Source organism: Marmota marmota, unplaced genomic scaffold (genome assembly GCF_001458135.2).
Source record: "Marmota marmota marmota unplaced genomic scaffold, marMar, whole genome shotgun sequence".
NCBI classification, from domain to species: Eukaryota; Metazoa; Chordata; class Mammalia; order Rodentia; family Sciuridae; genus Marmota; species Marmota marmota.
Window position 1 is genome coordinate 3081196 of NW_026000139.1, and position 25719 is coordinate 3106914.

Sequence of the window (25719 nt, forward strand, 5' to 3'; positions counted from 1 at the left end):
GCTAGCCATAGTCCATCGGGATGATTGGTGGCCAGCACCAGGGCACAGTGTGTGGGAGGCCATTGGGAGCCTCGGGACTGGGCCACCTGCAGTCTCCACCGTCTGGGGTGGGGAGCTGCAAACCTGAGAGTTGAAGAGATTTTTCTAGAAAAAAAGCAGCGAGGTTGCTAGGTGATAGCTCCCAGCGCATTCAACTTCTTGGGGGCCAGGAGGCTGCAGGTGTGCACCATCTGGATCATGAGCTTACACGGGCCGGAGGGCAAGCCGACCATCCCAGGGCAGGGCCAGGGCAGCCCAAAGCCCTGCCTGGTCCTGGTCTGTCCCCTGCAGATTGCTGTGACCCACACCCTGCTCTGCCCAGGTGGGTGATGTGTCTGTCACAGCCTTGGCAGCTTCCAGCCTGGGACAGGGGGCTGCAGTCCATGGTCTCATTTCCCACTGGGGCTGAAGGAGGGAATGGTTGCCTGTGGATGGACACCTAGCTGCACACAGAGCTGGGCACCTGTGGGCACCCGTGGGCACCCATAGGCAGCACCCAGCCCACAGCCAAATAAAGACAGCTTCATTTGTAGGATGCTCCTTTGAATGTGGTTTTAAAAAAATGTTTTTTAATTTAAAACAAACAAAGCCCCCCGGATGGCGGTCTCTGCACTCTGGTGCCTCTGGCCTGGTCTGGGGAGGAGGTGAGGCCTGGGGGGCAGGCGAAGCCTGGGCGGGCTCACTTTTTGCCCTTGCCCTTGCCCTTCTCCTTGCCCTTCTCCTTGCCCTTGCTCTTGCCCTTCTCCTTGCCCAGGCCCTGGCCCTTGCCCTTGACCTGGCCCAGGCCTTTGCCCTTGATCTGGCTTAGGCCTTTGCCCTTGCCCTTGCCCTTGCCCCTCTTCTTCCTCTTGGACCTGAGCATGGAGCGGACCAGGTAGCCCTTCCACACGGCCTGGATGAGCGTGGCGGCCCTGACCATGCGCAGCATCTCGCGCTCGGCCTCCATCCTCTTCTTGGCGTTGACCTCCCTCTCGGCCAGGATCTGGGAGAACTCCTCCACCAGTACCGCGTGCCTCAGCTTCAGCTCCTCCAGCTGCAGCTTCTCCTCCTTGTGGATGAGGTCCAGGTCCTCGTACTCCTCCTGGGGGTCAGAGGCGGCAGGCCCCTCCTGCTGTGACAGATGCCCTCCGCTTCCCCTCCCCCTTCCTGTTTCCTTCCAGCAACAGGACAAGGCTAGGTGGGCAAGGTCCCTGTCACAAGGAACCCACGACCTTTATTGGGCCATTTTTGGTTGGTTGGCTTTTCGAGGCTGGGGAGGGAGCCATGCTGGGCAGGTGCCGTACCACTGAGCGACACCCCGGCCACAGGACCCTCACAGGGACTAGAGAAATGAGCTGTAGCCCCAAGGCACCCCTCCCAGGGGCACTCAGTCAGATAGAAGGACAATGCCCCCTGGTTCTTCTGACAGCAGAGCTGGCCTTGAGCCACATGGGCTGATGTTATCTCCCCAGGCCTCCCTACCTCAGAAGTGGGTGGGTGCTTGGGGATTCCCAAATCTGTAGGCTATGGGTCCCCAGCCCTTCCTGCAGACCCTGCTCTGGGGACTGAAGCCCCTCCACTGCCTCTAGATCAGATGCAGGTACAAGCTCAGAAAAGTAAAGTCCCTTGCTTTAGGTCACTCAGCTGATAAGTGACACTAAATTGGGACCTTCGGGTGACAGTGGGGACTTTCCTCACTGCTGAACCCAGCACCTGGTTCATCTCAGTGGAAGCCGGCTGAGTGACTGTAGTGGAGACACGTCTGTGGGCTCTCGCGGTGGAGTACAGGATGTGGCCGCCAGGGGGCACCGGGACCGCCAGCCCTCGGTGCAGGCGCTTCCCTTGGCTATGCAGCCTGGGGCCTTTCCTTGCCCACTTTGGCCTCTCTGCTCAGCCTGGAGGAGCCCTTGAGACGACGTGCGGGGCTGCTCCGGGGACCATCCTGGGACCTTTCCTCCATTCCTCCTATTCCTCAAGGATCTGGCTTGGGAAGCCACCAGAAAGAGACTTAGTGACAAATACCTGCTTTTCACTCATCTCCGAGTCATACTTCTGGATCCAGTTCTCGATTTCTGTCTCCACTTTATATTTTTTCTAGAAAAAAACCCCCACAAAAGCCCACAGTCATGGTTTGATGGGATAATGCCAACCCAGACAGCCCTGAGCACTGCACGCGGGCCCCTGTGTGGCAGTGTTCTCCCGCCTCGCCTGCTGTGCCGCTACGGCAGCCTCGTCCTCCATTTCACAGATGAGGAAACCGAGGCTCAGACCTGCTCACTCGCTTGCCTCAAGGGACAGAGCTAGTGGGTGGTCTGTCAGGAGTGGCTCCGAGGACACTCTAGGCAGGGGGAGCAGCAGGTGCCAAGGCCCTGAGGTGGGAACAGGCTTGAGTTGTTTAAGACACACTGAGCCTGTGTGGCTAGAACGAAGTGGCCAGGATGGGAGTGGTCCCTGACGACACCCAAGTGTCACTGAAGGGGTGACCATGAAGCTTTGGATTCTCAAATAAGGGAGAGGGGAAGCCACTGGGTGGATCTAGGTGCTTTTACAGGATCAGCTCACAGGCATATGACAGAATGTTATTCAGCCAGAAAAAGGACTGAGGCAACGACACGTGCTACCGCGTGCTACCTTGAGGACAAGGTGCTGAGTGGCAGGAACCATGGTGCCCAGGATCAGTGGCTCCTGGAAGAAGAAAAGAGGTACCTTCCTCAGCGCCTGCTCGGCCTCCCGGTTCTCCATGACCAGGCTGTGGTGCTGTGAGCGAAGGGTCAGGATCTCCTGCTGGAGCTTGGCCAGCCTGGCCTGTGACGCCCGGGAGTCGGCCTTCTGCTGCTTCTCGGCCTCCTGCTTGGTGCGCAGGAGGCTGCTCTCGGAGAACTTGAGCACCTGGTGCAGGTGGTTTTTCAGTTCTTGGATCACAAAGTTCTCCTTCTCCACCTGCACAGAAGGAGGGTGGCAGTCACACCCACGCCGTCACCAGCAGGCTCAAGACGGGCGCCACCCCTGCCCTTCCCTTGGGGCCCGGCATGCCACCTGCCACCCTCCTCGCTGAGTCCTGCTCTGGACCCATGAGGGGTAGGGACAGGGACATTTAATGGCAAGGGAGGCCAGTGCTCTTGTGCAGAGCTGCAGCAGCTTTTCAACACCCTGGGTCCCCTCTGGCCACCGTAGGGCTGTGCCTGCCCGTGCTGGCAGCCTGGGGTTGGGGCAGCAGCCGCAGGCTCAGGACTGACTCCCTGGGCGCACACCAGGGCGGGGCGACATGGGAAGCCTGTCCCGGGACAAGGCTTCGTGATCGAGGTGTGGGTTTCAGGTCGAGCAGCATGACCGGCACTCAGCACTTTGCTTGAGAATCCCCATGACATGCTTGACTGACACTTCTCATTTTCCACTGATACTCAATGACATAGTGACATGTGCCCATCTGGAAAAATGGCATTTGACCCCAGAGCTAGAAAATCCCATGCTGGCTCTACCACCTGGACGGGACCCACAAAGCTGGCTGTGGCCCTCGCCCTGTCCCTAGATGGTGGCCTCTCCCATCTTACCTGCCCCAACTGAGGACCTCTGGGCCTTACCCTTCCCACCCCCAAATATCTACCCCCTATCATGCAGGCTCAGTGCCAGACACAGGAGAAGGGCCCCTGCTTCCTCGTGGGGGGCTAGCTCCAAATCAGTAATCATATGGCTCCTCCGACACCTCCAAGGGGTGTCTTAAGGGACAGACCCAGTGAGGACTGCGGGGCAGGGGCGGCTGCCTTGGGCCTTGGCTCTCTCGCCCCCTGGTCATGGTGGACAGGAGTGGAGGAGTCCTCACCTCCCAGCTGCCTCCCGGAGACGCTGTGGTGCAGAGCATCTGACTGAGACTGTGCCCCAGAGACAGAGGACCTGTCCTGGCCTCTCTTTGTGCCGGGCGTGGCCAAGGCACAGGCCACTCTGGCTGGCTGGGGCAGAGGAGGGCCCTGGCTACAGCTAAAAACGAAGTCACCTCATAGGTGATCTAGATAGAAAGCCCTGGAAAGAAAACTGTATGTAAAGCCCAAGGTGTGGGTGGTCTGGTCTGAGGAAGGTGGTTCTCTGTGGGTGAGGTCCCTTCTTGACCTTCCCAGGGCTTCCGCCTGCCCCGCCCTGGCCTGTAGCAGGATCCCTGGGGTGGGCCACTCTCTGCCCTCTCTCCAGGCCCTTCTGGGTCCCCTCCCTGCTCACTGGCTCCCTGGGTTTCTGAGCACTGCAGGCATATTGCCACCTCAGGATCTAGGCACACACTGTCCCCACCTGGATCAGGGCTCAGCAAACTGAGGCCTGGGGTTCCAAACCCAGGAGGCTACCTGTGTTTGTGAGGAAAGTTTGATGGGCACACACTGCACAGACCTGCTCTCAGGCAGAGTCACATGGAACGGTGGCAGCAGGGGCTAGGCGGCCACAAACCCTGCTTCCCTGCTCCCCACGACTGACTCTTCTGCGCCACGGGCTGGGTCTGCTCCCGCCTGTCCTGCAGGTCTCCAGTTCTGGGTCCCTGGCCCCTCTGGCCTCGCCCGCGTTCCATCCTTTAGCACCCTGTACTGCCCTTCCTCGCACTTCCCAGCCTGATATTCACGAGACTTTGCCCCCCACCCACCCACCCCCGTGCTCCCGGGGGGCCCTGTGACCCGCCCCTAGGGGAGGAGAGGAGAGGAGTGGGGACCCGGCCTGCCAGAGCCTCGGCGCCTTACCTCGGAGTCCCTGTTCTTCATCCTCGCAGTCAGCTCCGTCTCCAGAGCGTTGATGACCTCTTGGTTCCTTCGGTGGCGCCTGGTGATGTCCTGGATGAACTGGGCTCTGTCCCTTGCCTCCATGGGGCTGGTGAGGAGCCTCTCGAACAGGAAGCCCCGCAGCTCCTCCAGGCCCTTGATGAAGCGCTGCGCCTCGGGGCTCCTGCCCAGCGCCTGCAGCCGCAGCAGCCTGGCCGCCGAGGGGTCGGTCAGCAGCAGGCGCAGGATGTCCCTGCTGGAGTCGCGGACCTTCTGCATCTGAGGCTGCAGGCTGGCCTTGAGTTGCGCCACGGCCGCCAGGCAGTCCTGGAACCACGCCTCCTCCTCCGCCTCGTCGTCGTCCGCCTCCTGCAGCTGCAGCTCCTTCTCCTGCAGGTCGCTGATGGTCCCCAGCAGCACCTGGCAGAGGTCCTCGTGCTCCCTCACTGCCACCGCCACGCCCTCACCGGGCATCCCCTCCAGGGCCTCTGGGTGGGTGATGGCGTAGGACAGCAGGGTCACCAGCTCCACCTTGTAGATGGCCTCATCCAGGACGGACATGATCCTCTTGGCCTCGATGGTGGTGAGCTTGGACTTGGAGGGGACCGGAGGCTTCACCAGGTTGCCTGGCTTCTGCCACGCCTCCATCCTCAGGGGCATCTTGCTGAAGGAGGGCCCTTGGTGGAGAGGGATCACAGCAAGGGTGTCCAAGGCCATCTCGCTGGCAGTCCTCCCCGGCTTCGTGGGCCCCAGGAGATGGAGGCTTTGGGGGGCCAAGGGGCTTTTGTGCTTCTACTGTGTCCTGCAGTCCTGCAAGGAAGGAGGTGGTGTTCAGTGCCACGCTGAGCCCTGGGGCCCAGGAGCTCATGGGGAGGGGGCACTTTCCCACAGAACCTTGTGGTGGTATTTGGGCCACCAGAGTGCAGGGCCCAGGCAGAGGTGAGTCACAGGGCCAAGTGCCACCATCGGGAAAAGAGACCCTGCTGTGAGGATTTTAATCAAGGATTTACGTGGGTGGCACAGAGTGGCAAGGCCACCCCAGGAAGACGAAGCCACCCAGCTACTGCTAATGGGAGGGAGTGAGCTGGGGACCTGGGTCACCATGGGAAGCTCAAGCCACAGCCATCAGCTCCCAGAGGAGGAGAGCGGGGCTCGTAGGCCCTGCAGCCTGAGGTGGAGGGACGGGAAGCAGCCCCTTCCTGCCTCCTCCCGCTCTGCTCAGACACCAGAGTCGCTCCTGGACCAACACCAGAGGGAAGCCCATGGACAAGGGAGCCAGGCACACGGCCTGCAGGCATCCCCTGTGAAGACCCTGAGCAGGACGGGCACAGGACAAACCACGGAGCGCAGGGCACGCAGGACTAGGAACAGCGCATTTCCAAGGATTTTGAGGGGTGGTTTTAAAAGATGGCTGGCCGGGGCCGGCGAGCACTGAAGGGTAACTCCAAATACAACCTAAAAAATGGTTTCATTCAAAATGCAACGTGAGATCTTGGATTGGATCCTGGAACAGAGAAGGGACATCAGTGGGTCAACCAGAGGAATCAAGCCCCACGGTGGAGTTAGCAGCCTTGTTCCCTTAGTGACACCGTGGACTGACTGGATAGGACGTCGGCCTCCCGGAGCCAGGCATGGCCTGCAGGCTCAGCAATGCTTCTGTAAGTCGACGATTATTACAAAATAAAACGGCTTATTCAAAAGGCCATTTCAGAAAAACCCAGGGTGGCAATGAGCAGTTCTGACCTGTGTCCCCCATTGCACAGGCTCAGCGGCTTGGCCCTGGAACAGCCCCAGGTGGGCTCAGAGTCTCCCAGGATGGCGGGACCCTTCCTGCACAAGGCCCAGGCGTGAGGGCTCAGTAAGTGACTGGTATAAGTCCCAGGTCAGGGACTCGGTGGTTCAGATGCACCCACCCAGGGGCGATGGCTCAGGGTTAGCGGGCCTCCCAACGTACCAGGACCAAGATGGACCCCCCGCTCCCCGCCAGCTTCTCTCCTCGCCCGTTCCCCTCTGCCCACAGACTCTCTCTCCAGGCTGAGGGTCGCCACCTGGGTCCCAAGGTGGACCTGTGCACTGTCTCCTCTCTATTCTAAGAAGTAAGCTCCAATGAAGTAGGGCTTCCTCCATCTTGACCTCGACCATTTACCCAGCACGGAAGACCCTGGCCCTCACCTCGGGAAGAGATGTCCACTCGGGGTCACCCTGTGCTCTCCACTTTCCTACTCTGCCTGTGGATGTGAGAGATGTTTTAAAAAGTCACTAGGACTTGAAGAGTGGGGATGAGTTTTGAATTTGGGTGACGGGGAGAGAACGGCAGGACCTGTGGAGGACTCTGGAGGGGAGGAGGACGCAGGCTGTGTCACCGCGGGGTCCTGGCTGCCTAACTGGAGCAGAGGGTGGGCGGTGGTGTCTGGGCCTTCCCTGACCCAGACGTCAGTGACGGCACCCGGTTTCTCTCTGGGGGAAGGCACTCTCCCGTGCTGTGGGCAGTTGCTGTGATTTGCAGAAACGTCTCCAAGGCCCAGGCGCCATCGGCTTGGTCCCTAGCCTGGGGTGCTCTTGGGAGGAGTGGAGGCCTAGGAGGTGGGGCCTGGTGTGAGGAAGATGGGTCCCTGGGGGGCTAGGTCTCCCTAGAGGGGGAGACTGGACCTGCTCCCGCTCTTCCTTTGGTGCAGGGATTGAGCCAGGGTGCTTAACCACGGAGCCACACCCCCAGCCCTTTTTATGTTTTATTTTGAGACAGGGTCTCACTAAGTTCCTGAGGGCCTCACTAAGTTGCCCAGGCTGGCCTTGAACTTGTGATCCTCCTGCTTAGGCCCTCTGGGTCACTAGGATGGCAGGCATGGGCACTGCACCTGATCTCTTGCTTCCTGGCCACCGTGAGGCAAGCAATCTCCTCATCAAGTGCTTCCACCATGAGGTCCTGTTCTGCCACAGGTCCAAGCACACAGAGCCCACAAGCCCTGGACTGAAGTCCAGAAACACAAGCCCAATAAACCCTTCCTCTTCTGAAGTTGTTGAGCATCTTGTCAGAGTGACAGGAAGCTCACAGCAGTCTTGGTGGGGCTGTCAATCAAAGAGCCAGCTCTCCTAGGAGCATGAGTCCTGAAACCCTGGGAGCTGATGCTTCAGGTTGTTTCTGAAGCTCCTGCTGCCAAGACCCCAGAACCTCCTGACCAGTGTCCATTCTGAGGCCTGGTTCAGCCTTTCCTTCAGCATTTTGCTTAGCCAGGGCCAGTTTCTGTTACTTGTGATCAAAGACTCCTAGCTGAAAAAATACCAGCAACAACTCTGCAAGGCCCTGGATTCAACTCCCAGCACTGACCACACAGGATCAGAAGGCCCTAGGGCTGGAGCTGCAAAGGCGAAGGAGAAGTGGTGTCTGAAGCCACAGAAGATCATCTTCAATTCACCAAACCAAAGAGTAAAGAAAGAGGAAGGAATCAGAAAAACACTGGAGCCGGGTGCAGGGGCGTGTCCCTGTCATCCCAGCAGCTCAGGAGGCTGAGGCAAGAGGATTGCGAGTTCAAAGCCAGCCTCAGCAACTTAGTGAGGTTCTAAGAAACTCAGTGAGACCCTGTCTCTAAATAAAATCCAAAATAGGGATGGGGATGTGGCTCTGTGGTTAAGCATCCCTGAGTTCAATACCCAGTACCCCAGAAAAGAAAGAAAGAAAACACATGTGGTGACTAAGAACAAGGAAGAAAGAGGCCAGCAAGGTGCTGTATGTCTGGCTCCCTGACTAGCAGCGTGGACCCGAGTCAGCAGGTGGTTCTTCGGGAGCTGCGGAGGGAGGTGAAGAATGTCACATTGTCTGCACCCCCTTGATTCCCACCCACTTCCTGCTCTCCAGTCAATGTCCTCAGTTCCTCTGAGATCTTTCCTGAAGATAAAGTTTTGGGGGCAGCCCTGGGGTTCTCAGAGGATGCGGACCTTCACCCCAAGGCTGCAGAATACATGTGAATGAAGCACTTAGGAGCATTCTTCTCCCCTCTGTCCCCCAGAGCTCTGAGGCATACATCAAAAGACGGAGGCTGGAAACGTGAGACGTTCTAGGAAATGTTTCCAATTTGCTTTCAGCCAAATTACCTCCCCTGCTTTAAAGGGCAAACTTGTTTTCTTGGATTATGACGGCGCCCGTCAGCTCTTGACAGCTCATTTGGGTGGACAAGAAAGACCCGGTGGAGCTAGGACTTGGGGGGAATCGTGTCTGACTCCCTGACAAAATCGCTGCAGAATCTCTTTTCCTTGAATTCTAATGTGATCATCTCATGTCCCTTTTAATGCCACCAGCCTTAATATTTAAATCATTTCCAACTTCAGCCTCCCCTTTTAAGCTTCCTGCCCTGAGTGAGGCAGGATGGTTAATGGACGGGGAACGTTAATTGGATCTTCCCTTTATTTGTCATTAATTCTGCTGATGAACTTTATAAATGGAAATATATCTTTATCATGCAAATTATACCTCGGCTTCATTTAAATGGGCCTCTTGGATATTTTATTACTTTCGCTCTCAGAGCATTTGGGAAAAAAATAAAAAAGACTTGAGCTAAGTGATCTATTTTTTTTTCCCTTGGAGAGAAAAAGGGGAAGAAGGCCCCACACCCACCAGCACCCTCCAAGTCCAGCGGTGGCACCCAGAGAGTCAGAGGTGGTGAACCAACAGGACTGGAGTGGGGTGGGTCTCAGGTTAAGGAATTCCACAGTAGTGTCAGCTAACTCTCCAGAACTTTCCACGCTGTTCTTTTTTTTTAACCAGGGATTGAACTCAGGGGCACTTGACCACTGAGCCACATCCCTAGCCCTATTTTGTATTTTATTTAGAGACAGGGTCTCGCTGAGGTGCTTAGCACCTCGCTAAATTGTTGAGGCTGGCTTTGAATTCGAGATCCTCCTGCCTCAGCCTCCCAAGTGGCTGGGATTACAGGTGTACACCACCGTGCCGGGCCTTGTGAGTGGATTCCCATAATCCCCCCAATCTAGAGGTGGGTGCCGCTGTGACCTCCAGTTTACCCAGGAGGACGGGGAGCAGAGAGACGTGAGGACTCCAGCTGGTAAGCCACCGAGCAGGATTTCAGCCCAGGCCGGCTGGCTCAGGCACCTGCATCCCGCAGCCCGTATTTCGTGCAGTCTAGTTAGTTTTTTAGACACAGCCGCTCACAAAGTTGCTCCGGCTGGCCTCGAACTCACGATCCTCCTGCCTCAGCTCCCTGGTCACTGGGATTGCAGGCGTGCACCCTGTGCCCAGCAGTGTTTTGACTTCAATGTTGACTTCTATGGTGGACAGAGTAGAATGAGATTTCTGGGCCAGTTTCAGTGAATCCTGTCAAGTAGAGACCTTGAGAACAGCCGTGCTTAAGATTCAGTTCCCGAGCATCGGAGCTATTTAAGAACTCCAGGGCAGGGCTGGGGCTCAGTGGGCGTGTGCCTGCCCCGAGAGTGCCTGCCCAGAGGGCAGGAGCCCTGGGTTCAACTCTGGCACCACAGGGAAAAAAATATTCAATAAGATTCATGAATAAGTCAAATATTCTTTTAAAAATAAATAAATAAATAAAACTGTAGGGGCTGGGGTGGTGGCCCAGTGGTAGAGCACTTGCCTGGTTTGTGTGAGGCCCTGGGTTCAATCTTCAGCACCACATATAAATAAATAAAGTAAAAAATCTAGTGACAACTAAAAATATTTGAAAATACCTGAAATATGAATATATATATTCATAATCATATCTATTCTTATTTGTTGTTATTGTAAGTACATATACACATGCATATATAAATGTATGTATATGTACATAATTAACAATAATGCATATGTGTGTGTAGGTTTCCTGGTTGAGGTATATTTTATACATGCGTGTGTGTGTGTGTGTGTGTGTGTGTGTGTGTGTGTGTGAACAACCTCAGCTGGGAGCAGCGGCACACCTCTGTAATCCCAGCGACTCAGGAGGCTCAGGCAGGAGGATTGCAACTTGGAGGCCAGCCTGGGCAACCTACCGAGATCCTGTCTTAAAATAAAAAGAGCTGGGGACATGGCTCAGGGGTAGAGCACTGTGGGTTCAACCCCTAGTACCACCAACAAAACATAACCCAGGATGGCCTCAGTAGAGGGAGGCAGGGACATTCCTGCTCCTGTGATGGGCTGCTGGTCGCCAGTCGTGGGACTGCAGGAACTTTGTGGGAAGGGGCCAGACTTCCAGAGTCAGTAGGGAGGAGATAGGGAAGTGATGGCAATGGGGGAGGGGTGGTCTTGATACTGGGTGGGAGGATGGCAGAATGTGTTTAGAAACAGTATTAAGGCTGTCGATCCTCAGCCTTAATAAACAAAATAAACATATTGTGTCCATGTATAACTAAAAAATTTCTTTAAAAAAGAAAGAAGTAGTATTGAAACACTATAAAACTCCCAGTAGAAAACAGGGGAGTCAATCTTCACGACTTGGACTTGGCTTTGGATTCCTAGATATGACATCAACAGAGTGAGACACATAAGAAAAAATAGATGAACTGGAATCCCAAACTCTAAAGTCCTTGTGCATTAAGTGATGTTATCTAGAAAGTAAAGCAATGACCTCTAACAGCAGAAAAGACTTGCAAATCACACACCTGATGAGGCTTCCACAGCCAGAGTCTAGAAAAGAACCCAAAAGCCCAACAACGAAAACAACCTGATTAAAACATGGAGAAAGGGCAGCCTGGGCTCAGGGCAGCCTGGGTCTGCCCCCCCACACACTGTAAAAACAAACAAAACAACACACGGCAGACATTCCTCCCAAGAAAATATACGACTGGGCAATAAGCCCATGAAGATGCCCAGCACCATCAGTCACCAGGCAAATGCAAACCCAAACTACCAGATACCTCTTCCTACTCCCCAGGATGGCTGCAGTTTTCCTATTTTATTTATTTATTTACTGGGGGTTGAACCCAGGGGCACTAAACTACAGAGCCACATCCCTAGCCCCTTTTTGTATTTTATTTTGAGACAGGGTCTCCATAAGTTACTTAGGGCCTTGCTAAATTGCTGAGGCTGGCTCTGAACTCATGATCTTGCTGCCTCAGTCTCCTGAGCTACTAGGATTAGGCTGCAGTTTTTTTTTTAAGTGGAAAATAGCAAGTGTGGATGAGGATGTCCTGCAGTTGGAACCTCATTTACAACCAGTGAGACTGGAAAGTGAGAGTCACTGTGCAAAAAAACTTCGGTGGTTCCTCAAAAACTTACAGCTGGAATCACCATACGACAGAGCAAGTCCACTCCTAGGTGTCCACCAAAAGCGCTGGAGAGGAGGCAGGGGCACCTGTGCGTGGGGAGGCAGCGATAGTTACAAGCCAAAGAGGGAGACACTGTTATGTTTGGACGTGGGGCGTCCCCCAAAAGCTCAAAGTGAGACAGTGCGAGAAGGTTTGGAGGAGAAATGATTGGGTTGTAGCTTCACTTACTCAGTAAATTAACCCACCTGGGATTCACTGGGAGGTAACTGGGGGCCTGGGCTGAGGCTGGAGGAGGAGGGCCTTGGGGGCGCGGCTATGGGTGCATATTTTGTATCCAGAGAGCGGGTCTCTCTGCTTCCCGGTCACCACGGGAGCTGCTGCCCTCTGCCACACTCTTCTGCCTGACGTCCTGCCTCACTTCAAGCCCCGAGGAGCGGAGCCCTCCAACTTCCCTCCTCCACAACTGTTCTGGTGGGTCTTTAGTCACAGCGGCAAAAAAGCTGACTAGAACAACCACCCAAGGGTCCGTCACCAAATGACGGGATAAAGGAAGTGTCCTATATTCACACCCAGTGGCGAGGCGACGACATGGGCGACCTTGAAAATATGCTAAGTCAAGTCACCTGTTCAGAGCGAGGGTGGTGGCCAGCATGCTCTGGCCCTGCTCTGGCCTCCGCACCACAAGTAAAATTGACAAATATCATATGTACATATACAATCATTGTATCATTTTATAATACAAAATATATTATGATTATATTAAGATAAAATATAATAAAATGAAAATATAGAATAATATAATGTATTACAAACTATAATAATTATATTTATATAAAATAAAAAAGTATATATGTTAATTTTATATATATATGTCAGAAAAGCTGGAGATCGCTGGCCCTTACAGTCCCAGCCACTCAGGAGGCAGGCGCAGGAGGACAGCTTGAGCCCCCGAGGCGGAGACCTGCCTGGCCACAGGGACACCAGGGCCTGATCCCACGGTGTGACCGTCAGGAAGGGAATCGAGCCAGGGTGTGGGAGGTGCTGCAGGGCAAGAGGGGGGTTAGCATTTACGGGGCGCAGATTCCTGGGGGCGATGAAAGAATTTGGAAATAGGTTCTGATGGTCGCACAGCGTGTGTATGTAATTTTTTAAAAAAATTATTAGTTATTGATGGACCTTTATTCATTTATTTGTTTATATGTGGTGTTGAGGATTGAACCCAGTGCCTCACACACGTAGGCAAGCCGTCTACCACTGAGCCACATCCCCAGCCCCATGTGTATGTAATTGATTCCACTGAATCGAATACTTCAAGTGCTTAAAATGGCAGATTTCATGTTACATATTTTACCACCACAACAAAAGAGAAAAAAGTTTAAATCCCGAGAGAACACTTGGAAGTTCTTGTGAACTGACCGAGATGCGCCTCACACCTGCTCCGCCTGTGGGCCGCTGGGGACCAGGAAGGCTCGTTCCCATTCAGTGTCACCTGAGTTTCTCTCCCTGAGAGGCCACTGCTGTGGTTTCTGCCAGATTCACACACAGAGCCACACTATGATCAACTCAATTTTTTAAAGAATTCTTTCATTCCTAAGTTCTTTTTATTAAAAAGGAAACTTTATATCTCCATAGTAACTGGAAAACATGTCACTTTTGCCAGGTGTGGTGGTGCAGGTCTGTAATTCCAGTGGTTTGGGAGGCTGAGGCAGGAGGAAAGCATGTTGGAGGCCAGCCTCAGCAACTTAGCAAGGCCCAAAGCAACTTAGTGAGGCCCTAACTGTAAGTAAAAAAATAAAAAATAGAAAGGGCTGGGGATGTGTCTCAGTGGTTAAGTGCCCCTGGGTTAAATCCCCAGTACCTACCCCCACCTCCCCAAAAAGAAAGAAACCTAGGGCTGAGGGTGTAGCTCAGGGATAGAGGAGATGCTCAGAATTTATGAGACTCTGAGTTCAACCCCCAGCACACATGCACGCATGCATGCGCACGCGCATACACACACACACACACACACACACACACAAGACCTGAAGCCAGGTGGCAGTGGTTCACACCTATAATCTCTGTGACTCAGAAGGCTGAGGCAGGAGAATTACAAGTTCAAGGCCAGTCTCGGCAACTTTGTTATTTTTTTTGTTTGTTTGGTTTGGTTTTTGGGATTGAATTCACAGGCACTCGACCACTGAGCCACATCTCTAGCTCTATTTCGTATTGTATTTAGAGACAGGGTCTCACTGAGTTGCTTAGTGCCTTGCCATTGCTGAGGCTGGCTTTGAACTTGCAATCCTCTTGCCTCAGCCTCCCCGAGTTGCTGGGATTACAGGTGAGTGATACCACTCCTGGCTCAGCCTCAGCAACTTTGTAACACTCTCAGCAATTTATCAAGAACATGCCTCAAAATACCAAATAAAGCTGGGCATGGTGACAGATATTACATGCCTATAATCCCAGCAGCATGGGGAGACTGAGACAGGAGAGTCTTGAGTTCAAAGCCAGCCTCAGTAATGAAGGGAGGCCCTAAGCATCTCAGAGAGACCTGTCTCTAAAAAAAATATAAAAAAGGGCTGGGGGTGTGGCTCAGTGGTTAACCACTCCTGGGTTCAAATTTCCAATACCAAAGAAAGGGAGAAACTTGAACTAATAGAACCAAGTAAAGAAACCCTCCCTTAGTGGCACTTCCCATTGAGAATTCCCAGCATGTGCGTTCCTGGGCAACTGAAAGGTTTCCTCACTGGGTTTTGGCTGCAGCTTCCTGGCCCCGTTCCCTCTTCCTTCCTGTGACTGGACAGTACAAAGGCCACGTTCAGCTTCCACGTGAGAGTGCTAGGAGGGTGACCTAGGGTGGCCCATGGCTGGGGTACGGTGGCAGAGACAGCAGTTCTCACGAGATGAAGCTCATGGTCTTTGCTCTTATTTTCTACCTTAATGAAAACTTTGTGATTTCTGCACCGTGGCAGGCTGAACCAAGCTGGGTCATGGATTCCCGACGTGCACCGCTGGTTCCGTGGACTCTTGACAGCTCTGGGCTTTCCTGAGCAGAACAGTTCCCACTACCTGCCTGTCTTACTCCCCATGTTCTGCTGATGACTCACGACTCAGGACTCTGCTTATGACTCAGGAACGGGACTCCTGGACACTTACCTCCAAATCTACCTGCTAGTGGCTGGGTAGAAGCTCGCCTCGAGGATGCAGGGTTTCCTGTTGGCGTCAGGAAGCCCCCGCAGCCTGCCAACACACTGGCCTTAGAGAGCTGTTTGTGCTCTACCCGAGCCTTCCCGGCCCAGGCCGGGGAAAGCCAGGGGCCGTACAGGGAGGGCAGCAAGGAAAACCACAATCCCAAGCAACTCCTGCCAAGTAGATGCTCAATAAACACGGCTGTTGAATGAACGAAGAGACGGCAAGTCCACATTTACCAACAGGCCTGCTTCTTTGCAGGGAGATGCAAGCACCACAGGGGACTGTTACTTCACAGAACCTGTTATGTCCCCAGTTAGAGCCAGGAAACAGTCACATTTTAGCAGTGAAAGCTGTGAGCCAAGGTTCGACCTATGGGTTGTCTCTTATCCCCATGCTCAGGGCTGAGAATTCTAGAATAAAAAAAGATCTAAATCTAATTGTTTTTTTCTTTTTCATAGTTTAGGAGGATGTTTTTCTACTGCCACTTTTGAGCCATTACAGTACCTCTCTTGTCCCTTTTGAGGGCCCAGGTTTTATGGACGGCAGTGGTTGGCCAAAGGTGCCCGGGTGGCGGGGGACACTGAGTGCTAGAGCACTGGAGATGGGGCTCCTCTGTCGGGGTGGCCGATGGCCCTGGCTCCAGGGCCTCCAGAGCAGTTTGGTTGTAACGTCGGAGCTTCACGCCCCTGGCCACAGCGAAGGCCTGGGCACGTTCGGCTGAGCTTCCGGCTTCTTCTTCACCTCGGCAGTAGAAGAGAAAAACAGGAGCCCCCTGGAGAAGACTAGTTTGGGGTTCAGTCCCAAGGCTCCCACTTTGCAGCTGTGGCTTGGGAAAGATGCCCCACCTGGCCAGGCTCTGGCTCCCTCTGCTGTAAGTGGGGACAGGGAGGAGCCCCCTTGACAGGACTGTGTGACAGGGAATCCTGTGTGACTTTATTGCTACTTTACAAGATAACATCCAGTATCAGCCCTGAGGCCTTCTTAAAATAGAAGATGTACTTCTCCTCAAAATAATGTTCTGGAGCAGGAAGGTTTACAAAGAGCCTAAACGGAACCTCGGTGGCTCCTTTGTACTATTTCTATTTTTAATTTGGCTGATTTCTACATTCCTGCTGCGTTTTTGTTGGAGGTGGAGGAGGGCCGGGCTCCCTCCAGCCACTGGCCAGGACCCCATCTCCTCCACCTTCCAATCAGGGCGGTTAACCCCTCTTTTGGTTATAGTGGCCTTTACAAATGTTCATTTCTGGTTAACTAGACCTGTAGACGACATAATTTTGGTTATTTCAGAAAGAAATTCCTAGTAGTGAGTTTAGAGATTTCTTTTTTTTTTCTTTTAATATTTTTTTAGTTGTAGTTGGACACAATATCTTTATTTGTTTTTACGTGGTGCTGAGGATCGAACCCAGTGTCCCACACGTGCCCGGCAGGCACCCTACCACTGAGCCCCAGCCCCAGCCCCAAGTTTAGAGATTTCTAAAATAAACTTTCTCCACTTGAAGAAAAAATAGCCACTATACACCTAGAAGAATGGCCCCAGGGCTGGGGTGTGGCTCAGTGGTGGGGAGCTTGCCTTGCCTAGCGCCTGCAAGGCCCGGGTTCAACACACACACAGATGCAAAGCCAGGACACTGCAGGGCACCAGGTCTGGGAGAACGGGGGCAGGAATGCCATCCTCCCTGGAGGATGTGCAGGCAGCCACTTTGCAAGGCTGTTTGATGTCATTTTTTACAAAACTCAGCGTGCTGTTCGCATTCAATCCAGCAATTGCCCTACTTGTTATTTACCCCGAGTTGAAACTTCTGCCTGCTTATCCACCGCTCCCCACTGCCACAGATTTTTTTTTTAAAGAGGGGGGGGGAGAGAGAGAGAGAGAGAGAGAGAGATTGGGTTTTTTTTAATATTTATTTTTTAGCTTTCGGCAGACACATCTTTGTTTGTACGTGGTGCTGAGGATCGAACCCGGGCCGCACGCATGCCAGGCGAGCGCGCTACCGCTTGAGCCACATCCCCAGCCCCTGCCACAGATGTTTACAGCAGCTCTCTTTGTAACTTCCAGAACTTGAAAACAACCAAGATGTCCTTCAGGAGGGGAGTGGACAAACAAGCTGTGGCATCTCCAGACAAGGGGATGTTATTTCAGCACTAAAAAGACAGGAGCCAGCAAGCCACCAAAGGACTTAGGAGGAATATTGCGTGCATATATTAGGGAAGAGAAGCCAATCTAGAAAGGCTCCATGCTGGATGACTCCAACATACGACATTCTGGAAAAGGAGCAGCTAGGAGCCAGTAAAAACACCAATGGACCTGGGTGCACACCTGTAATCCCAGAGGCCCAGGAGGCTGAGGCAGGAGGATAGAAAGTCCAAAGTCAGCCTTGGCAAAAAAGCAAGGCCCTAAGCACCTCAGTGAGACCCTGTCTCTAAATAAAATACAAGATAGGGCTGGGGATGGGGCTCAGGGGTCAAGTGCCCCTGGGTTCAATCCCTGGTAGCAGACCAGTGGAGGCCAGGGTGTTGGGGAGAAAGAGGTGAACAGACAGAGCCGGGGAGTTTTAGGGTAGTGAATACTATGTAAACGTGCTGTGATGGAGGGCACAAGTCACTGTACCTGTGTGCAAACCCACGCACTGTATGACACTGCAAATGAGCCCTAACCCAAACCCCGGGCCTGGGTGACAGTGGTGTCAGTGTAGGTGGGCCACGTGTCACAGGTGCTCCCCACTGGCCGATGCTGAGGGTGGGGACTTGGGAAATCTCTGAATTTCATGGTGACCCTAAAACTGCTCTAAAAAATACAGTCTTAGGGTTGCAACTCCTGAGGGGGCAGTGAGATCAGTTCACCAGTTGGAACCAGCATTCAAGTCAACGACGTAGAAAATGTCAGCTGTGCCTCGTGAAGTGAGTGCAGTGGGTCTCGTCTCATCGTGTGTGTGCTGGGGCTCGAACCCAGGGCCACACCGCGGCCAGCACACTCTACCACTGAGTGACACCTCAGCCTGACACTCTGGTAATAAACGTGCTAGGTTGGGAAGGGAAACACGTTTCTTTGTCTGGTTTGTGGATTTAAAAAAAATGTTTGCGAGTCCCCATGGTGAGGGCATTTGACTGGCCATTGGATGTCACCAGCTGCTAGAATCTGAAAGCTAAGGTCAAACTTTTCTCCATGCTCTATATTTCTGTATTTCAAATGTTGTTGATTTTCTTCATTTTGTAATTTCTGTTCCATTAACTGGGGCCTGAAGGGAAAGGGTGAGTGTGCGTGTGCGCGTGCACGTGTGACGTTTCCCTTCCACGACAGCCTCAGCCGGGAGCGGGCTCCTGGCTCTGCACTACTGGGGACGGGGCTGACAGCTGTGGCTCTGGGGCTTTCCTCTGACGTCAGCGAGTTTGCTGGCATCTTCGACCTCCACCCATTTGATGCCAACAGCATTATCTGGTTCTGACCAGCTAGAGACAAAATGTCTCTAGATATTGCCAAATGAAATGTCCCAGGTGGGAGCAGAGGGGGCGGACGCTGCCCTAGTTGAGAACGCTGGTCTAGAAACCATGGTCTCCCTTAGCCCACTCCTGGCCCCACCCAGAGGCCAGCCTCTGCCCAGGTTTAGCCCATGTAGCCCAGGGCTGCTCTCTGCCCATCTAAAGTCACCATCCTCTAGAAGGAGGGCCGGGCTTACCTGCTGGGTGTTAGGAGAGCGGGGTGCTACCCTACGTGCTAGAGGCTCTTGGAACAACCCTGGGAAGTTCCTTATCTCTAGGAGAATGGGAGGCACCACCTGTCCTAGGCACATCAAAAGGGGGCTGGGTAGAGGAGGGAAGAGGGAAGAGACGGGAAGCTGGGTAAAGTGTGAGGATGGCCTTAGGCCTGGGCCTAAGCAACTCCATTTTAAAAACTCCAATTTGAAACCTGCAATCTCCCCAGGCACACCCACGGAGCCCTCCAGTATGACCTCAAACAAGTCACTTCCCGTCACCCTGATAAACAGAATGAAGCCCCTGGCAGGCTGTCCTGGCCTGATCAGAGGGAAATATCAGGGTGGAGACCACCAGACCAGATGTTTCTGACCCCAGGGTAAATGATGTCACTGAGAAATCTGGTGGTAGCTGATAAGAATTGAAAGGGGGGTCAAAAACCCCCCAAATTTAGTATAAATATTAGAGCACATGAACAGGGATTCAGCCAGCCAAATCAAGGCGGCACTCGAGCTGAAGAGCCTGATGAGGACCCGACATCCCATCACTTGTCATTGTTTCTTGAGCCTCTGTGTGATCCTCACCGCTCTCAAACTCTACCACCTCATCTGGACCTTGGTGAGAGCAGCAAATTCTCCCTACGACCCCCTCCTCAACCGGTCATCCAATCCATGCCAGGAAAAGCCTGCCTTGGTTCCAGACCTGGTCACTGTGGTCTGAGTGAGTGTGCATCTGCTGGACATAAAGCCTAAGGCTTGAGACTTTTGAACTTAGCACACGGAGGAAATGTCTGTCATTAGCCTATGGTGATTAAGTGTGTTTTGCAGGGCTTAGAATTCATCTAGAATTGTTTGCTGTGGATTGATTATGTCTATTGCAGTGCCCAGCCTTAAGGATTGTCGTTTTCTTGATTAAGAACCTATAGAGTGAAACTGTATGGAGTAATTTGAGTGAATAAAGCACTGAAAGGGGCAGAAGTGCATGGACATTCTTTATTTCTCCCCTCGACTGCATACGTTGCAATTTTGCCCCCTCACGACATAAAGCCTCAGGCCCTCTTCACCGTGAGGGGTCATTACCCCTCAGTGAGGCAAAGACCAGTGGTGCCTTGGCCTCACTGCCCTGAGCCCTTCTCCTGGGCACAGAGGGACATGCGTGGGAATTTAGCAATTGAGCAAGCGGGGCAGACTCAGCCCTTTAATTAAGTTCTTGCTGGGACAGAGGATAAACCCCAAGCTGAAAGCCTGGCATTTACCCGGATGACATCTGCCTGGAATGTGTCCCTGCAGGAATGCCTGGCTGAACCAGAGTCCTGGCTGGGTGCTCTGGGGTGGCCAGTCAGCCTGGAGGCAGGGAGGCTCTGCCTCCACAACCTCGATTAAGGCTGCCTTCAGCCCAAGACTGTTTGGGCTCCAGACAGAGGGTGCGTCTGGCAGAGGGAATGCTGGGTTTGAGTCTTGCCTTGGACACATTCAGGCGGGGCATGACAGAACAGTGACCTGGAGAAGCGTCCTCTCCACCTCCCGATGGCACCGCACTGTCACTGCTTGGCCTTCCGGCCTGGCCTGGTGGTTACACCGGTTCTGCTTCTTACTTCCCCTTGACCCCCATCCAGGTGGACAGGGAGTAGGCGTCTGGTTCCCTTCCTGCTCCAGAGGAAGAGGCTAAGAGACCCAAAGAGTTTTAGGCCCCAAGTGAGTGGCCTGGTCAGATACGCCGCCTGGGCCTAGGTGTGGTGGAAAGGTTGGTAGGTGCAAGACAGCAGGGGGACCGGGCTGAGAAGGCTGTCACCGTGGGCCGCGGGAAAAGCGAAGGTGGCCTCAACAGGGACAAGGCAGTGATTCTGAAGGTAAGCAGAGGAAGAAGGTGAGGACAGAGCACAGGATGAGGCCCATTTCTCTGGCATGGGTGGCTTAGGGCCTCACTAAGTTGGTGAGGCTGGCTTTGAACTCGCGATCCTCCTGCCTCAGCCTCCTGAGCTGCTGGGATGACAGGTGTGCACCACCTTGCCTGGTTTATGTTTAACTTTTAAAGAAAGTGCCAGACTATAATTCGGATGGGTTGTGCCTTTTGATGTCCTTACCAGCAGTACTGGAGAGAGAGCTCCAGCTTCTCTGCTGATTCTATTAACATGCTGATTAACTGCTCTTCAGGGGTTTGATCTTGCGTTTCTGGAACAAGCTCACTTGGTCATGGTGTATGATCCTTTTTATGTGTTGCTGGATTTGATTTGCTAATATTTTGCATGTATTTTCTTGAGGGACACTGGCATGTAACGGGGCTTGGTAATTTTTTTTCTTTCTATAGAGGGTCAAGTAGGAAATGTTTTTGGCTTTGTGCCTACTGTAGCCTCTTCTACTGCTTGGGCAAAGGCAGGCATAAATAATAGGTAAATAAGTTGGTTGCCATGTTCCAATAAAACATTATTTACAAAAGAGGTGACAAGCCAGACTTGGTCCGTGGCCCCTGGTCTGCTGACCCCTGGCTGCATAGCTCCTTTGCCCATAATATCTCTTCCTTGCCTCGGCCTTGGGAAAACCAGCTTGGGCAGGACAAAGGGAAGTATTTCCTCTGCCTCTCTTTTCTAAAAGACTTTGGGTAGGATTAGTATGATTTCGTCTTTATGTATTTGATGGAATTCAAAGTGAAGACCCCTAGTCCTGGGCTTTAATTTGAAGGAAGATTTCAAATTTCTAACTCAATTTCTTGTTATAAGTCTATTCAAATTTTCTCTTTCTTCTTGAGTCATTTTAAATAATTCATTTACTTCATTTGTCTTATTTTTGGGTATAAAGTTGTCCATACTATTCTTTTATAATTTTAATTTCTGTAAGACACCGGGCATGGTGACGTGTGGCTATAATCCCAGTGACTCTGGACGCTGAGGCAGGAGGATCACAAGTTAGAGGCCAGATGGGCAACTTAGTGAGACCATGTCTCAAAAGCAAATAAAAAGGGCTGGGGATGCAGCTCAGTGTTCGCCAAGCATGTGCAAAATTAAAATAAAATAAAACCTCTTATTTCTGTAAACCTTTTCTTTTTTTCTTTTCCCTCTTTTGGTACTGGGGATGGAACCCAGGGCCTCACACATGCTAGACACACATTCTACCAGTGAGCTTCAGCTCCAGCCCAAATTTCTGTCATCCTAATTTGGGTAATTTGTATACTCTCTAATTTTCTAGGTCAGCCTAGCTGCAGTTTCATGGTGTATTGACCCTCCTGTCAATATTAAGTGTTCTTCACTGGGTTAATAATCTCTCTCTTTTTAAAAAAAATATTTTCTTAGCTGTCAATGGACTCTATTTTATTTATTTTTATGCAGTGCCGAGAATCAAACCCAGTGCCTCACACATGCTAGGCAAGTGCTCAACCACCGAGCCACAACCCCAGCTTTAATAATATCTCTTGTCTTAGTTTTGTTTGATAGTATGGTAGCTGCGGCACCTTGAGTGGTTTGCTTTCAAACTATGTGTATCTTTCAAATCTAAGGTATGCCTGTCCATCCCCACCTTTAGATTAAAGTTTTTATCATTTCCATTTATCTATTTACATGCAGTTATTCATATCTGCTGGCTCTCCACCTCATTCTATTGTTTTTTTATACCTCTCATATATATAGTCTTGTTTCCCTGCTAAGTTGCCTTTTATTATATTAAATAAGTATTTAGTGCATTTTTAAAATTCCTGTCTTTTTAAAGATATTTTTTGAGGTTTTCCTGTTTCTGCTTTCCCAGTACTGGGGACTGGACCCCCTTAATTTCTACCACTGAGCTCCATCTCCAGCCTTTTCACAATTTGGAGGTAGGGGTCTTGCTACATTGCCCTGGTCAGCTTGAACTTGGGACGCTCCTGCCTTAGCCTCCTGAGCAGCTGGGATTATAGGTATGCACCTGGCTATTTTTTTAGTTTTAGGGGTTGATCTAGGGATTATAATGTGCATCTTAATTTATCAGTCTATTTTAGAATAATAATAGCTTAACTTTGGTAATATAAAGAATGTTGGTGCAGTGATTCTTCTTCCTCTTTCTTTATTTTTGTTTTTAAAACTCTTTCCGGTGTCGGGGATGGAACCTCATGCACGCCAGGCAAGGGCTCTGTTCCTGAGCCACATCCCCAGTCCAGTTTTGTCCAGTTATTGTCACAAATATCATATCGTTTTTTATACATCTAACAGCATCATGCTATAAATACTGCTTTGTACAATCTTTTATTTTTTTAGTGAAGAGATAACATGAGAAAAATATGCTGGTATTTTCTATTTGATGAGTCCTTGTTTCCATGCCTTCTTTTAATTTAAGCCTGGTTTCTTTTGAATGTATTTAAAATAGCTGCTTTGAAGTCTTTGTCTATAAATCAGACATCTGGAGACAGATAGTTTCTGTCCTCCCTTGCTCTGGAGTATGCTTGCATTTCTTCTTTCTTTGCTCATCTCACAACTATTTGTTGAACGCTGGAAATTTCAGACAATAATTGTAGCAACTGTGATTCTAATTTTTTCCCCTGTTGACAGTTGCTCTTGTTTTGCTTGCGAGTTGGCTCAGTCACTCCCTGCACTAAATCTGTCAAGTCAGTGTCCTCTAAATGTGCAACTCCGCTTAATTTTTTCCTTCCTTTTTTTGGGTACTGGGGATGGAGCCCAGAGGCACTCAACCACTGAACCACACCCTCAGCCCTATTTTGTATTTTATTTAGAATTTTATTTAGAGACAAGGTCTCACTGAGTTGCTTAGCGCCTCGCTGTTGCTGAGGCTGGCTTTGAACTGGTGATCCTCCTGCCTCAGCCTCCTGAGCCGCTGGGATCACAGGTGTGTGCCACCGCGCCTGGCGTTTTCCTTCCTTTTTAAACTTGACTTCTTCTGTGGTCCTGTATCTTATAGTTTAAAATTCAGCCCCAAACTGGTAAGAGTTTGTGCTTAAATACTTTGAATCTGTAAGTCTTCCATTCTCAGCTGCAGATGCAATCTTCAAGTCCACCCTGAACTTTAGCTCCTTCTGGGCCCACTGGCCTCTCGTCTGCGAGTCTACACAGGCTCCGCTGGCCAGGGCTGTGTATGTGGCTGGCCTTATTAAGGCCCATGGCCGTCTCAGTTCCCAAACTCCAAGTCTGCTGCCCAGCATTTGCCCAGCTAGGACTAAACCTTGGACCGTGGGAGCCACTGGCCCTCTTTGATACAGAGTGCCACTTTAGCCAGTCAGGCTCTACATCAAGGGAGACCCAGGAGGCAGTGACAGGGACGCTGCTGGTTGTCACGGGCCGCCAGCCCTCATGGAACTCTCATGCCAGAGCTTGGGGTGGGGGCGTTCAGAGAAGGCCTAGGTAAGTACCACCAGCTCAGTTTCAGTGGGGTTCATGAACACGCCAGCGTGTCCTAGGCCCTTGGTCAGTCTTCAGAGTGCTGAAGGCGCAGTGGGAAGTTTTATTCAGCTTCATAGTTTTTTTTTTTTTTTTTTTTTAATTCAGGTAAAATAAACATAGCAAAGTTTACCCTTTTAACAATCTGTAAGGGTACAGTTCAGGGGCATTAAGATTGTTGCATTCATATTTATGTGCAAACACCACCACTGTCCACTCCTCACTGTTCCACTTTCTGTCTCTATGTGTGTGTGTATATATATTATATACACTCTATATCAGTGAAATCATATAAAATTTGTCATTTCGTGTCTGACTTCCTTTCACATAGCATATCTTCATGTTTCACCCATGTTGTAGCATATTTCTGAATTTTATTCTGTCTCATGGCTGAATAATATTCCACTATGTGGATATACCACAGTGTGTTTAACCATCCATCCATGAATGGACTATATAGTTGCATTTTGAGGAGGGAATTTTTCCACTTCTTTACTCTCCATTCATACTACACTGTTTCATTATTGACTATCTCCCATATTAGACTGTGCTCCATGAAGGGAGCAATGGAGCTTTTTAAATTGATTGCTCTACCCCCAGCACCCATAGTAGGCACTCAGTAGATACCTGAATATTTAAGGTAGGGACCAGGAGAATTTCCTCAGATCCTTTTTAAGCCGGGAGAGTTAAGTCCAGATGTATTTTAGGGGAAAAAACCGGTTGCCACTATTTGCTGAGCACTTACTATGTTGCCCATGCCAACTTCTTTATAGCCTTATCTCATTTAATCCTTACAAGCAACTCTTTGTCTTAAGAATGTATGAGCTGGAGAGGCTGAGGCAGGAGGATTGCAAAATACAAAAGACATAAATTGTATAATCAAAATACTTTTTTTTTTTTTTTTTTAAGGGGATGTGTGGTACTGGGGATTGAACCCAGGGCCTCCTACATGCTAGGCAAGCACTCTGCCGCTGACTGAGTTATATATACCTCCAGCCCCCAAAATACTCTGATTTAAGCACTCTCTCCAACGAGATGCCTTCCTTGCATGCTCATTCGGGGACGTGTCGTCCTTAGGTGGGATGATGCCAGACTTAAAAAGTACCCCCTTAAGTCCTCCATCTACGTTTGACTTGAAGTAAGTTCAGTGTGATGCGCCTCCTATCGACTGGTATTCGGGTCTGGGGACGAGGGCCTTGCAAGGGACAGGTGGAAGGGGCAGAGTAGGGGCAGGTCCCAGAAGATGCCCTGTGGTCCTCGCAGGCACCGAGAGGGAGGTCCAGACTGGGGCAGGGGCTGGGAGAAAGATACTGAAGCTGGGATGGGGCTGCCGATTTCTATGGGGGCCAAAGGAGGCTGGACGAGAGCTCACTCCACCCTTCTCCCGGCGGACGCTTCCCCGCCCGGTTACTCACCTTCTCCGAGGGCTCCAGGTTTCACCACGCACTGTTGTCTCCGTGGTCCCTGCGTTGCTAGGTTACCCGCCAATCTCAGAAGGCGGGACTCGGTGTCTGACAGACTTTCCGTTTCACCATTCAATTCCCG

General features: G+C 51.6%; 1 protein-coding gene across 2 annotated transcripts; it reads right to left on the reverse strand.

Moving 5' to 3' along the window:
• Window positions 1-586: 586 nt before the first annotated feature.
• Iqcd (IQ motif containing D) lies at window positions 587-25719 on the reverse strand. Of its 2 annotated transcripts, XM_048785734.1 has the most exons (6): window positions 25590-25719; window positions 4734-5561; window positions 2725-2958; window positions 2041-2112; window positions 785-1120; window positions 587-748 (listed from the first exon to the last, which is right to left on the reverse strand). In XM_048785734.1, the coding sequence occupies exons 2-6, from the start codon at window positions 5466-5468 to the stop codon at window positions 719-721; spliced, it is 1407 nt and encodes a 468-aa protein (XP_048641691.1). In that variant the 5' UTR covers window positions 5469-5561; window positions 25590-25719; the 3' UTR covers window positions 587-718. The 2 variants fall into 2 exon arrangements, with proteins under 2 accessions (XP_048641691.1, XP_015360698.1); XM_015505212.2 differs by having other exon boundaries at window positions 587-1120.

Excerpts from the sequence above, each read along its gene's own strand:
- Iqcd (XM_015505212.2), bottom strand. The coding sequence starts at position 5,468 with ATGGCCTTGGACACCCTTGCTGTGATCCCTCTCCACCAAGGGCCCTCC. Across the intron at positions 2,959-4,733 it reads TGAAGAACAGGGACTCCGAG|GTGGAGAAGGAGAACTTTGT; the intron begins GTAAGGCGCCGA and ends CCTTCTGTGCAG. Across the intron at positions 2,113-2,724 it reads CCGAGCAGGCGCTGAGGAAG|AAAAAATATAAAGTGGAGAC; the intron begins GTACCTCTTTTC and ends GTTTTTTTCTAG.